The sequence below is a fragment of the Procambarus clarkii genome, chromosome 39 (genome assembly GCF_040958095.1).
Source record: "Procambarus clarkii isolate CNS0578487 chromosome 39, FALCON_Pclarkii_2.0, whole genome shotgun sequence".
NCBI classification, from domain to species: domain Eukaryota; kingdom Metazoa; phylum Arthropoda; class Malacostraca; order Decapoda; family Cambaridae; genus Procambarus; species Procambarus clarkii.
The window spans coordinates 3357042-3372001 of record NC_091188.1 but is presented as its reverse complement, the minus strand read 5'-3'; the positions used below and the strand labels follow the sequence as shown (position 1 = coordinate 3372001).

General features: G+C 36.5%; 2 protein-coding genes and 1 long non-coding RNA gene across 6 annotated transcripts in view; 1 reads left to right on the top strand and 2 right to left on the bottom strand.

Moving 5' to 3' along the window:
• LOC123760333 (uncharacterized) overlaps positions 1–3641 on the top strand; it is a 19967-nt gene extending 16326 nt beyond the window's left edge. Inside the window, exon 2 of the long non-coding RNA XR_006773147.2 lies at positions 936–3641. This is a non-coding gene — a long non-coding RNA (uncharacterized lncRNA). The remainder of the gene's footprint in view (positions 1–935) is intronic.
• Positions 1–8604, bottom strand: part of LOC123760331 (venom protein 302) — a 29628-nt gene extending 21024 nt beyond the window's left edge. Inside the window, exon 1 of the mRNA XM_045745934.2 lies at positions 8447–8604. The gene's annotated coding sequence lies outside the window, so the exon portion shown is untranslated. The remainder of the gene's footprint in view (positions 1–8446) is intronic.
• The window catches only part of LOC123760332 (venom protein 302), a 25451-nt gene extending 10491 nt beyond the window's left edge, over positions 1–14960 (bottom strand). For 3 of the 4 annotated variants that reach the window (XM_069338302.1, XM_069338303.1, XM_069338304.1), the window contains exons 1-5: positions 14846–14960; positions 12922–13204; positions 11539–11646; positions 10286–10334; positions 3726–3824 (exon numbers count right to left, since the gene is read on the bottom strand). In XM_069338302.1, the coding sequence (XP_069194403.1) occupies positions 3726–3824; positions 10286–10334; positions 11539–11646; positions 12922–13183 (518 nt within the window). In that variant the 5' untranslated portion in view covers positions 13184–13204; positions 14846–14960. The remainder of the gene's footprint in view (positions 1–3725; positions 3825–10285; positions 10335–11538; positions 11647–12921; positions 13205–14845) is intronic. The other variant, XM_069338305.1, reaches the window with a different exon arrangement.

Below are 14960 nucleotides of genomic sequence, written 5' to 3'. Positions count from 1 at the left end.
AATGAAAATTCACGCAAGAAATTCAAACCTTTCAGCCGAGCTAACTCGGAATAGAATTGAGATCTTCCAGCAAGGCAGCAACTTAACTTCTGTCAAGCAAGAGCAAGCCTTGAATTTAACCACAACAAATGGGGTAATATGGATATGAAGCTGCCAGAAAGCAACCTCCCACAGTAACACTGTAAGTACTCAAAGTGATATTACAGATGGGGAAAAGCCTCAATCCAATCAAATGCCTGGGATTTGCAAAACAATCTAAACTATCCCATGGAAAAATGTGTTCTCACCACCTGGGAAGAATTGGGAATTTGATACTATATCCAGGAGGTGAGAAGAACTAAATTTAAGTGGAGCTAGATCCAGTTCCGTGATAGGAACAACAACAAATCCTACCATGCCTATGCAGCAGGGAAATAAGTGATGAAACTTGTGTATCATCAAAATAACAGCACCCTCCTGTACAGTTGTAGATGATTTTGAGAGTTCTACTACTTTCCAAGTCCTGCTAGGGGCCAGACTTGTCTGATCTCTAATAATAATAATTTATTTGCAAGAAGGTACAATGGGTTGGTGAGATTACACAAGATTGGTATTTTTATATTCATGCAAAGCCACTAACACGTATAGTGTTTCGGCCATCTTGTGTTGATCAGAAAGGCTGTTGCTAACAGCAGTTTGCAGGTTCACATCCATTACAACTTGTCTGATACGGCACAACTTGTGTAAACTTTTCAAAATTCCTCTTTAAATTTCAACATGGCACCTCTACTAGGTCTATTTACTCATCACTGGGTCTATTCTGCATTTTCTACTATACAATGAGCATTCATTGGTATGGGTTTTCTACCCCTCCAATAAGTTATTTTATTGTGCATGTTTGGGACATGATCTTTGAGTATTTTCCATGCACAGTACTAATATTATTTCCTTTTCAGAGAGAACATGAATGTGAGGTGAGCAGAAAGGGGCTTCACACTCAGACTGAGGAAGGAGCAAAAATAGTTTCCAAATCCGGAGGCATGAACAATCGGTCATGTTCACCAAAGCCGAAGAAGAACCAATTGGAAACCAAATCGAATACCCTATCAATACCTTAAACCAAGCCTCATCCTTCACCACAGAGAAAGAGCTAGCTGAAGAGCCTCGCCCAGGAACACCATCCTACCACAAACCAGTGGAAACACTTTATTGCTCTCAAGGGGGTTGTCAACTCTTCCTGGTAAGGAAAAAGTGGCAACCCCCTTATGCGAGATGAAGCTAACAAACTCGGCAAGACTTAAACTCTAAACACCCTTCTAAGGGAAAGCCAAAACAAATGATAGTGAATAACAAGCAGTTCCTGGGTATTTCTCACAAGGTGACCTAAACCAGGAACTCCATATCATCATAAAAGAGAAGAAGGTGCAAGAGTCCAATCACAGCCAAGAATTGAGACTACTGTACTAGCAGACATTTCTGAGAAGATTACTGAACTTTCTGGAGGTCATTCCATGCTGAACTAGAATGAAAGTTCTCTAGTTCCTACCTTCCTCCATACATGGCCTGGCTGGCATGCACTTAGAAGGTCCTCACTATCAGAAAGTGAAGGACCTGACAAGGAAGTGAAGGCTGGACTGACTTGGCAGGTCCATGTAAGAGTGGGGCATTGCCTAAGAGAATAACCAAGTTCATTAATCTTGATCAACACTTGCAATTAAATTAAGAAGAAAGACTTTTGATTATACAAAGAATTGTTTTGACATTAGATTTGTGCTTAAAACAATAATGCTTGATTTAACCTTTTCCAAAAAGAACTAACTGTTTGGTTTATGTCAATAAAAGTAAATAATGATGGATAAGATTATGAATAAAGACTAGTTAATGTAAATGTTTTAGCTAAAAAACTGATTAATCTGTTTTTCAGGTTAAAAACAAGAATTACTAAAGGCTTCAGTTTAAGTGTAATATTGTAAGACACTATAAAGAGCTCATAAAGCCATCTACAAATAAGATTTAATCTTATTTTTAGTGTTTCTCTTTAATGTACTGCTGTTAGCCATTTGTGCTCTCTTCAATCATAATAATATCTAATAGTCTAAATACTCTACAGCAAGTACTGCAACCATGACGACTAACGTCTCATGGTGGGAGGTGAGCACTGGGAGACGGTACTGCACAATACTCATGGTGGGAGGACACTGGGAGATGGTACTGCACAATACTCATGGTGGGAGGACACTGGGTGATGGAACTGTACAACACTCATGGTGGGAGGACACTGGGTGATGGTACTGTACAATACTCATGGTGGGAGGAGGACACTGGGTGATGGTACTGCACAATACTCATGGGAGGAGGACACTGGGTGATGATACTGCACAATACTCATGGTGGGAGGAGGACACTGGGTGATGGTACTGCACAATACTCATGGTGGGAGGACACTGGGTGATGGTACAGCACAATACTCATGGTGGGAGGAGGACACTGGGTGATGGTACTGCACAATACTCATGGGAGGAGGACACTGGGAGATGGTACTGCACAATACTCATGGTGGGAGGAGGACACTGGGTGATGGTACTGCACAATACTCATGGTGGGAGGAGGACACTGGGAGATGGTACTGCACAATACTCATGGTGGGAGGAGAACACTGCATTATAGTTCTGATCAATACATCATTATTTTGTGTAATTCATGCATAAAATTGATATTTGCTTCAATGAACATGTACACTAAACATGCTAGATTGCCATGCTTGTTTTCCACACAGGCATTTAACATGCACATTACTGAGTACAGTTACTATTAATACATGAAATATCCGTTTTGAGTAAATGGATAAGGAATATTGACGAGAAAATACAAAACCCTAAATTTCTAATTTATTTCCCATGCATGCATGCAAAAATTATTCTACAGTTTGTCAATATTAGGAAAGGATTTAGGCCTATGAGCCACTGCTAGAACCAAAGGTTATTCACTTTAAAGTAAATCAAATTATAATTAATAATAAACTGTAATATGCAAACAATAGCAACACTAATCAAAACAAAGTTTCTTTGTGATGTTTGTTCACATGTAAATCAACCTGTTCTCTGCATAGTTTGTGTCGTGTAAAGTCATCTAGGATAAAGAAGACAATTATATTCACATCCAACCTGGAGTAATCTACTGTCTACTTCGAGTCTCGGATCAGCAAGTCGTCTTGGCTCTTTCATAGCGACATTATATTTTCACTTTGTTTACTACACATGATAGAAACTGAAGTAAAAATTAGTTTTGCTTTTATATTAAGAAAAACTCTTGCTCTTTCCATTATTTCATACAATTAAAAATACTTTTTCATAGTTAAAAAAATTGTTTTTTCTTAGGACTACTGTACTGTACTTTATTAAAATTACTGTTCAAGTACTGTACTGTAATTCAATGCCAGGTCATAAGTACCCCCAATGCATATAATATTATCATAAAACTAATAACATTAACTAAATAATTGTATTAATATTAATTTCTAATTACTGTACAGTCAAAAACTGTTTACCTAGATTTTATAACAAGAAAAATAATAGTCATATTTACCAATATTCATTATACAGCACTATTGTAAATAATGGTGACCGAGGTTTGATCAAGAAAAATAAACATTTACACGCAAATACATTTTTGTTAATGACCATCGAGCTTGTAAGTCAATTTTTATGTATTTCACATTATACAATGTATAAAGCAACTTAACATACCTTATGCACAATAAATTATAGACAGATGCGAGGTGGTGGTGTGTGGGAGCTGTTCTTGGCTCTCTCTGAACTACTTGCTCAATAGGGCAATGCTTGCTTCTGAAGCCAACAGATAACATGTATTGGATCCAAACTCCTGCTTTGAACATCAGCCGTTTGATCAAACTGTATAAGGAGTAAAATCCCCCTTTCCCTCCCCCCTCAAGGCACTTGGCAAAATTGTAATTATGAAGGGTCACTGATAATTATTTTCATTGGGTCATAACAGTGTGATCAGTCCAGTGAAATGGCTACAAAAACTATTTCTATGACTTCAGCCTACCCAACTTTAAACAAAATTATTATTCTGAAGTTAATACAAGGATCCCACTGTAAGATGGCATCTATTCCCTGCTACTGTTGAAAGAAAAGATTGACTAGGCATCTCTTAACTCTCCTCTGTTCCTTATCTAATAGTGCAAAACAAGTGCGCCAATAAGAAGTGTTCACCTTAATACTCTTCCATCACTGCTATAGAGAATACAAATGCTCCAGCTCACCTTAGAAGCAATATAGAGAATTTGAACAATATAGAGAATTTAAAAGATTATATTGCTTCTCATTCCTGTTAAATACTATATAACATTTATATAAAATATAATGCTACCTCTTTGTCATATTTTGTATGACATTTAACTATAAAACTATTTATTTGGTCACAACTTGTTGACCGTTAATTATGAATGGCTGGGCGCATTTGTTCTCTACCATGTAATCTGCTAAATATATTACTGTGCATATCATAACTGTTTGATTTGAACAACAATAATACTGTGTTATGCATGACTTCTCAGTCAGTAAAAATAATGAGCTTTTGTTGAGCTTTATAGAGTATGCTAATAAGAATGAAAAATTAGTTCTTATGAGCAATACAGTAAAGTCTTCTACTACAACAATTGTTTCAAGATACACACACAAATATATATAAAAATGAATACTGTAATTAGACCAGTATGTGAAGACATGCTGAGAATTTAATATTACATTCAATATTTAAGGCTACAGTAAAACTCCAAAAATTAAGATTTGGAAAGATGACTGAAGAATTCGTGTTCCCAACACTTGGAACATTAATATCCTGAACAAAATGTGTAATAAATAAATTAAATAAGGATTGTTTACTATGCCTATTATTACAATTGGAGAGAGGTAGAACATTCACGGTTAAGCAAAGCAAAGTGTGAAACCCCCACAGTTATTTTTAGAGCAGTGCCAGCAGGTGCAAAGGAAATGAGAGTGATAAGCGTGGAAATTCTAAAAGATAAATACTTGTGGAGAATTGTATAAGTTGAATATAGTATACTTTAGTGTATAAGGTGAATCTTACCAGATCATTTTTTTATGCAATTCTAAGATCAGCATTTGTGGAGAATTTTCCAAAAGGATTAGAGTAAAGTATATATTGTATGGGAAAATTTCCAAAAATTATTGTTTGCAAGGAATTGTAAGAGGTGATTATTTGTGGAGCGTTAATGAGAGATGAATCCACTATGCTGCCCTAGCAAAGAATATTGTCTCCCATTTCTCTCTCAGAAGTGTTTGTTGTTGCAATTGTCATTCTTATTATCTTATTGTTTCTCAGCATAAACAAGTAGCAATGCTTCATTTTATGAGAATAAAATATGTAAAGACAAAGTCTTGGGAAGGGGGGAGAGGGTTTGTACATGGGAGTCACTAATGTTCCCAGGGTAAAATATATAAGAGATCAGGAAAAAACAATAATTCTTTTAAATGCAAAGATATGATTTTTATGCAGAAAATTTAAATTAGGAGGCCTGGGTCAAGGACTGAGTCGCGGGGACATTGAGCCACGAAATTGTCGCAAGGTAGTGATTATCAATAAGAAATTCTAGGGCAATTATTTGTGGAAAATCCCTATAAATGTGATAAGTCAATGAAGATTCCTTGTGAAAGCCCAAAATACTCTCAAATTTCAATACACTCTCATTATAATGTGTTTCAAAGATATAAACATAGTCGGAAATAGTTCATGTACAGATTCTCAGTAGGCTGGTGACGTAGCTACACAAATATAACAGACAATATGAGCAGCCAATATACTACATCTATCAGTTATCATATTTTCCATATTCATAAAAGGGCATTCATGCAGTTTGTTAATACAGTAGTGTTAAGTCACTGTTAAAAAAACTTAATGTCAAGTTAATGTAAATGTTAAGTCATTTGTTAAACAATGTTAAGTCATAGCTTGACCTCACTAATTATAGCAAAATTTAAAGTGCATTGGTTTGAGGATGTAAAAAGATCACAACTATACCATGAATTTTTTTCTTATTCACACACACACACTCACAAAAACACACTCAGGACCTTTGGCTTTCGGGACCAAAGAGCCAAAGCTCAACCCCCGCAAGCACAATTAGGTGAGTACACTCATATAGAAATAGACAACAAATGAGAGGGTCTTATAATGAATTTGAACAGTAATAACAAAAGCAGATAAAGCACAGTTGATGATACTTGGAAACTTTAATATAAAAACAATAGACTTAGGACACCTATGATACAATGACAGAAGACTTCTGGACTGACAGATTCATGAACCTCTTCCTGGAGGCATTCAAGTACCAGCATCTTAAACAACCAATGAGAATGAGGGAAGAAAATGTTCCATCAATACTGGACCTAATATTTACCAGGAATGAGGAACCTAAGAACATAAAAATTAAGCTAACTGCAGAAGGCCTATTGGTCCATACATGGCAGCTCCCATTTATACCCACCCAAACTCATTCATTTATATGTTTAACCTACACTGGAAACAATCAAGTGATCCCATGTTGATTATGTTACCTGACAATCTGTTCCACAAATCAACAACCCTGTTTCCAAACCAGTATTTACCCAGGTCTTTCATAAAGCTAAACTTATCCAATTTATATACATTGTTTTACGTCCTATTTTATGAATAGGAGTGAATGTCCTATTCATTCACTTATACACTTCAATCCTGTCACCTCTAACTTTTTGTGTTTCTAATTCATAGAAAGAACTACACAGCAGTGAGAAAAAAGAAGCTTTAAGAAGGGAATATCAAACGAATGTAAAAAAGAACCTGGCCTATTCTATAAATTCATAAGAGCAAATTGCAAGTGAAAGAAAAAATTTAAAGAATACAAATGGGGGATAGATTCAGAGAAACTGAAAAGGTAATGTGCAAAACACTAAACAAACGGCTCCAAAAGTGTGTTTGAGCAGGGTGAGATTTTGTACAAACCAGCCTCAATATCAACTTTCAAATGTAAATTGGAGTATACAGAAATGTCTAGAGGAGAAGCAGAAAACGGCTCAAGAAGCCAGACAGTTAAAAGTAAATTACTGTAGTTAAAACAGATGGAGTCTCATCTTGGGTACTAAGGGAATGTACATCCAAGATTAGCACCCTACTACAGATTATCTTCCAAACATCCATATTTTGATGATGTTCATTTGACATCTAATGATGATGACAAATGAACATCTAATGATGAGACAAATGAACATAGTGATAAGAAAAAATGTATCTGATTAGAGAAATGTCACTAGCAAAGTAACACAAGGTTCAGTTCTTGCACCAGTAATCTATATAAATTAACTACCAAAGGGAAAGCAGAATTACATGAATATGTTTGTAGATGATGCAAAATACCTAGGCAGAGTCAGGGACTTAGATGACTGCACTGACCTATGAAAACAACACATGGCAGATGGAATTCAAAATAAATGTCACATAATTGAATGCAGAATAGGGGGAAAAAAAGGCCACACTTAACATATAAATTATGTGAAGAGATATTAAAAATTTCTGGCAAGGAAAGAGATCTAGGAGTGGTTCTGGATTGTAAGCTGTCACCAGAGGACCGTATAAAGGGCATTGTGAGAGGTACCAACAGCATACTAGCAAATTTCCGAACCAAGTTTAAGTATATAGATGGAGAAATATTAAAGAAAATATTCACACAGTATGTGAAACTGGAATGTGCACCAGTAGTGTAGTATTCATAACTTATGAAGCACATAAACAAATTAGAAACTGCAAAAATATAATACTAAATGTCTCCTGGTACTTAGGAACACAAGTGATGAAGTGAGGCTGAAGGCATTAAACATACGAAGGCTGGAAGATAGAAGTAAAAAAAAATGCAATATGATCACTACATACAAAATACTGTAGTAGCAAAAATTGATAAACAAGATGGAATTTTTTAAACCTGCAACTTCAAGAACAATAGGTCATAAATTCAAGCTAAGGAAATAAAGGTGCTGAAAACCAGCATTGAATGTAATGAAACACCATTCAACTGGGCAAACTGAACCCTTGTGAAGTGTACAAGCATGGGGGCCCTAAAGTGGGGGGAGGGCACCCAAATAACCCTAAGCAGACAAATAATCAAGCCAGGCAGAGCCCCTCCAGGCAAGAGGAAACAAAAAGAAAACCCCCCGCAAAAGCACAGCAACAACAGAGGGACAGTAAACACGGCCGCTGCTAGGTAGACGAGTTGCACAGCACCATGCACCCCAACCATCAACAAAAATATTTCCTATCCAGGGGCAAAACAAAGGCCACAAGACCCCAGCTGACCCCAAGGGCGCAGTCAATGCCAAGCAGCAGTAACCCCTACAGGAGTGCGCTCCTGAAGGCCCCAGGGAAGATAACCCTGGAACCCAAGGGCAGTACTTACAGGACACTCGGGGAAGAGAACCCAAAGCGCATGCAGCCCCAGCACTTTTATTTCTACTGGCCACTGCACCACACTCAGCAGGAAACACCACTAGGGCACAAATTCCTAGCAGGAAAACTGAGGCAAGAGTCTACAACCAACCCAGCTGGCTTCAGTCTACGAACTGGAGATCCCCAGACCCCTGCTGCTGGGGCAGGGGTCTGGGGCTTCCCCCATCACCATTCTGGGAAAGGGGAGCTGCACGAACAAATGGCATGCCGGGCTGATGATATTTGCTTGTTTCTTTGTTTCTTTTAAAGGGAGTTCTGGGTCTCTGTTCATTCTTGGGTTGCAATTTCAACCAGATGGGGTTTGTTTTGAGACACCTATCTTTCTGAGTGCCGAACCACAGTCAATGGCAGATTAAAATACCTCCAAAAACAGTGGGGTTTTCCTTAGGTCATTGTTTCCTGCGCCTCTCTGAGGGGGACAGGTTCTGGTTCGTGGTCCCTGGTTGGCTGAACTGTAATCGCCTGAAACCCAGATTAATATAGCTAATATCAGTCAGATAGCTCCAGGGAGCCGTTGGGGCTCCCAACAGAAAATATAATAAATTTATCTTTTTGTGAAAGAGTTGTATATGGTTGGAACAAGCTAGGTGAGAAGGCGGTGGATGCCAAAAACCATCAGTAGTTTCAAACCAACATATGACAACAAGTACCTATTGGAAAACTGGGCACCATAAGCATAGCTCTCATCCCACAATTACACTTAAGTAATTAGAATTAGATAAGTAAACACAAACCACACACACACACAAACCACACAAAGAAACATACACAAATTAAAATAAATTAAATGCGCCTATAATATATAAAAAAAAATATAAAATGGCGATGAAGAAATAAGAAGTATCAAAACTTTGTACAAGCCTTATCACGAAGATGAATGCTGCAAGTTTTACTGAATTATAATGGTCAGAATTGTCCACTGGAAGCACAGTTGTTTCTAACAGTTTATGGACTGCATCTGATAAAATTGATTACAAGGCCACAAAGGAATGCTACTGGAAGTACAAGACTTTATCAATGACCTGTCTAAATGACAGGTCAATGACAGATATGCCTGCCAATAGATCAAAATTATCCATCAATACAAGTGCTCTTTTTAATATAACAACCACCAACTCTTGGAAGACCATATAGTCTCGCTTTTAACTAAAGTTATCACTATAAATAACACTACAACTGGACACACAAAGGCCACACATATATTCTAGGATTGTTTGTACAACCATCATTACCAATTTTCTAATCACTATCTTCACTAGTTAATTCATTTAGCAGTTCAACATTTACATTGATGTTCATCACCTTCACAAATTTATGGGCTGGAGAAGTGACTGCATATTACCTTACAAGTACTATCGAATAATATTAAATATCTTTAGGAGGCTCATACTCATTAGCTTTCAGGAAATTGATTCCATCTCCCTTGAGAGGAGAACTAATAAAAGGAGATACCCATGCTATTTTCCACCTCCTTCCCAAGACATCAACCAAATTTTGGTAAAGACTGAGGTTATAATCGTGAATGCCATGCTTCATCTCGTACTGGGTTTGACCAAGGCAAATGGCCTTCACTTGTGTAAGAAGTAGGTATGACACCATTGAGAGTGTAAGAAGGCCCAAGGTATGAAGTGTAGCCACAAGAACGCCCCACAAGCTTATTGCACCAAAGAGAAGAGCAAAGTGAGGTACTAAAAGAGTCATAAAGAAGTACATAACTGGCAGGTTAATAGTGCTATAGACATAGTCCCATTGATAATAAATGCCATAAAGTGCTCCTACAAATACATACAGAATTCCAATCAAAAAGTAACGATGGTTGTGGTAGCCAATACAGCACCCTGTAAAAGGAAAAGTTTTATAATATATTTAAATGAATAAAAAGAAAGCATAAACCTACAAATTAAGAGATAAAGAATAAAATAATAAAGCTCAATGCTGTTTGGATATATTATTGAAAAAGAATTAAGAGGTAAATAAAGTCTGAAATACAATTAAGTACAGTAACAAGATAGATTTGTATTCTGAAAGTAAAACACTGTAGTCCATTATTTTGTACTTTTTATAAATTATTATTATTGTTTTAATTATTATTATATTATAGCCAGTATTTAATAGTCTTCAACATATTTTAAGAATTATTTCTTAACCTTTAAGACCTATGAGGTGTAGAGTGGTCAGCCTTAAAGTCTCAAAGAGGAACATAATATCACATTTATAGTACACTCTACTGTATACTGCATATTCAAATCTGCAAAATTAGCAAGAACAGCAATATGGCTGCTTTTCAAGTGGAATTAAAAAGGAAATCACAATGAATGCAATTAATAACAAATTCAATGCTATTTAGTGGAAACCGATAACAATGTATTATTGAACAGTACTCCATTGTGATAATACAATGCCACCCCATTGAGCCAAGGATCAGTCTTTCTGGACCTAAGTACCTCTGGGAAGCTTCAACTAAGTTGCATGCTGTTGAGTAGTTAGACCTATCACACCAGAGTGGTTTTTACACCCAACTTAAGGTGGTGCCCATTTGTGGTAATCCACCGAGCCATTAAGTGCTGTGCTGCCACTGAGAAAGCCAAGTCACTACTGTAAACAATGGAACTGATCTGAAAGAACAGGCTGGAGAAATTCAGAAACGACAAAAACTGTAACAACAATGGCTACAAGAGGGATACAACAACAAATTTCAATAAGAATCTTCATTTTATGACTACCCCGGTACACAAAATTGCAAATGAACACAAAAGACGTTTTTTAGGATAACGTCTAAAGACGAAGTGGCAGAAAATTACAAAGCAAACAAATAAGGCCTCCCTACTAATACAACTGCTAAGAATAATGTAAAGCATAAAATAGTGCAATAATTAGAAGTATACAGACCTTACATTATCACTTGTGATTCCTTTAAAGTACAACCCCCAACAAAAGTACATACACAGTATATACAACTTGCTAGTCTGACATGATAACATACACTTTTCTACAGTATATGGCAATGAGTAGGCTGCAATTCGAAATCTAACATTACAGTACCTGTAAATTTGCAGTGGTGGTCTCTCTTGAGAATACATTCATCACATATGTGGCAATGGTAAGATCTTGGAGGATAGTTCACTTGACAGATTGCACAATATCTCCATCCTGTGGAAGGAATGTCCTTGGACACATGTTTCTGCAGTGTAGATGGAGTATTGGAGATGATATATGAAAATGTAAGTGCAGTAATACTGTTGTGCTATAAGCCTAATAAAAATGTTATAGGGACCATCCCATGAGAAGCTGCTGTACATACTGTACATACTGTACATACTATTTAATGATGTTTAAAAAATAAAAACATTAACAAACAAGTGAGTACAGTTAACTCCTTGTTCCGAGTGGCGAGGGATAATGCCTTTCATTTCTATGTTCTCGATTCTGTACTAAGAACATCATAAACATTTAAAGAATTTCCATTAATTATTGTTTTAAATTTTTAAATACATAATTAAATTCAATAGAAAGATTTAAACTAAAATAAGCTATGCTTGGAAAGATTATCACATGCATTCCAGCAGGCCAAGAGACCAGCTGTCAGTTTTTACAGCTTGAGGCCATTTCCTCTACTGGGCAATGGCCACCACCACCACCACATAAGGTGGTGGTGGTGGAGGTGGTGGTGGTGGAGGTGGTGGTGGTGGTGGTGGAGCAAGTGGGTACTGACATCAGTGATCACCTTCCCTAAAAAAACTGGCAAATGTTTAACACCGCAAATACTGTTCAATATTTTACTAAACCAATTATCATTGCTATTTCATTGTAAAACAAAAATAAAAAAATATAAAGCTTATAATAATCAATTAAATAATTCTAAAGTGAGATGGTCTATTAATATAGCACTGCAGTATGCATACTTTCTGTAAACTCCTGCTGTATGCACTTCCAGCATAAAAGCCAAGAGATTTTGATGATTATTTATGTAATAAATGCACTTGAATTTTCAAACTAATATGGATTTATGGTGCCAATTTAGAATGAGTAACTAATGCCTAACATTTCATGAGGTGCCACCTTACATGGCAGTATATGTGGAGTACTCGCCTAATAACTGCTTTGGAAATTTTTATTTGTGGTAAAAAGAGTAATTTTTTAAATCCTTTTGAAGTCCTGACTGTTGGATTTCAGGTTTATGAGTTTTGGATGCTTAACTGTATTACATGTATTGGTAGTCAGATATGATCGCAAAAATTCTAACTGCAAAATATGTACTGTACTGTACTGTATATCAATTATTAATATACCTGTATACTTATTACTGTACTTTTAATTTACATGTTTTTGGGTAACAAGTTTTTTTATACTGTATTACAGTGACAAAACTAACATCCAAAAAAAGAATAATGAGAGAATATGAGTAATTCTTATCAATTTACTTACCTGGTTTAAGGACTGAAGGTAAATAAGAGGTGCGACCACTTGCATCCGTTCTAATGACAAGTAGTATATTGTGGAAGATATTGTAGAGAATGAATAAAGCGGATAAGATGTGCAGCACTACTGTGGCATTGATGCTGTCATGGTAGTGTGGTAACACTACACAACCTAACCATACTACTGCAAAGGGTATGCCAATTACCATAAAGGTAAAGAGCATACGATCTGTTGAATTTTGAGGCACTATTGTCCTGGATTTACTCATTGCTGTTTTCCTTTGTCAGATCTATAAATAAGAAGAAAGTATTGTAAAAGGTGAGTACAAGCATGGATTTATTACTTCCAAAAATAATATGAGAACTAAAGGCTGAATGCTTCAGAAAATTTGTTGAGTTATGTTACCTGAATTTACCCGAGGGCCAATAGCACTCTAGTGGCCTCAACGAGGACAGGAAACTAGCAACTTATCAAAGGTCCCTTCATTTGTGGAGATTCCCCCCATTTATTTTGTAATGGAATCTTCCCCATTAATTAATGATCAAGTGCTACAATGCTAATGGGTACAATATTTGGCAATGTTGACAACACAATTCCTATTTTTTGTTAAACATTTCAATTATATTTGCAAATATACCCTTCACAAATTATATTTCAATAGGTGAGCTATATTTATGGTACTTAATTATTTTGCTTGAAAATCAAATTATTTGTTACTTCTAAATCCACACTGCATAAGAACACTGAGGTAAGTACATAAAAATGAAACTGAATTTGGGTAAGCATGTAAAACTATGTTTCAGTTTAGAAGATCATACAATACTGTAGTTATATTACACGCTTTGCGTAATAGTGGCTTTAGGCATTGTATGTATTAGCCCTATCTATAAATCCATCACTCTTTGTAAAATCTCTTGTATGTATGTACCTTACCTAAATAAACATTTGATTTGATTTTGATTTGATTTACAGAGTTCAGACATAGGCTATATTACAGGGATTGCACTACATTACAGTGATTGTACTTTATCAATGATTGTAGTATATAATAGTTTTATTTTTGGAACTCACACTACATTAGCTAAAGACTGGTTAGGGTAGAAAAGGTAAGGCTGTGTTATGTTGGATTAGCTTAGACTGTGTTAAGCTCCATCATAATACAGTACAGGATGTTATTTTGGGTTATGCTGTTTTATATAAGGTTATGTTGGGTTAGATTAGACAATTACGTTAGGTTAGGTTAAAGTATATTTTCTTAGGTTCTTTAAAGATATGATGGGTTAGATTATGTATGGATAGGTTGCTGCATTAGGTTAGTTAGGCTTTATCTGGCTAGGTTGGATTAGGTTTGGTTTGGTTAGATGGGGTCCAGGTTAGCAAAGTATTGGTAGAGGTTGTTATTGAGATAAGGGGGGGAACAATATCCCTAGGCTATATGCACAATACCAAACCATTTCCTGGGACGGAAACCAAAACAGGAGGCAATATCCTCCCACCCCATACGAGGCTGTGATTCATACGTCAGGCTGTGAGCAGCGGCATAACCAGGAGGCCCGGTCCTCTACCAGGTCTATTTACTGTATTCACCTTACAGTAAATAGGTACCCAGAAGTTAACTGTTGTGGGGTTGAATTCTGTGGAAGATCTCCAACAAAATGAATTCTTAAATATTATGATGTTAAGCTGTTAGGGTGAGTTAGTTCAGGTTGGTTTATGACTTGGGGGAAGACCCCAAAACATCCCAGCTGTTAGGCTGGGTTGGGTTGAGTTGGGTAGTAAGAAAGGTTTTAACATCAGCTAGCAAACTGTCTTGAGTTCATGTGACTTGTAACCTTGGTAACCACATAATCAATCACTTTAATGTCTACAATATCATGCATTATAACCACTCTAGCTGAAGTACTGCTAGTTCACCAGCCAATTAGCATACCTACAGTCAGAGCGTCGTGGCAGACACCACACAGGCTACCGAGATAAAGACATATATTGAGTAATCTTTTATCAAACTTGACGCTATGAGGGGGTGGAGGCCGTCGAGTCAATAC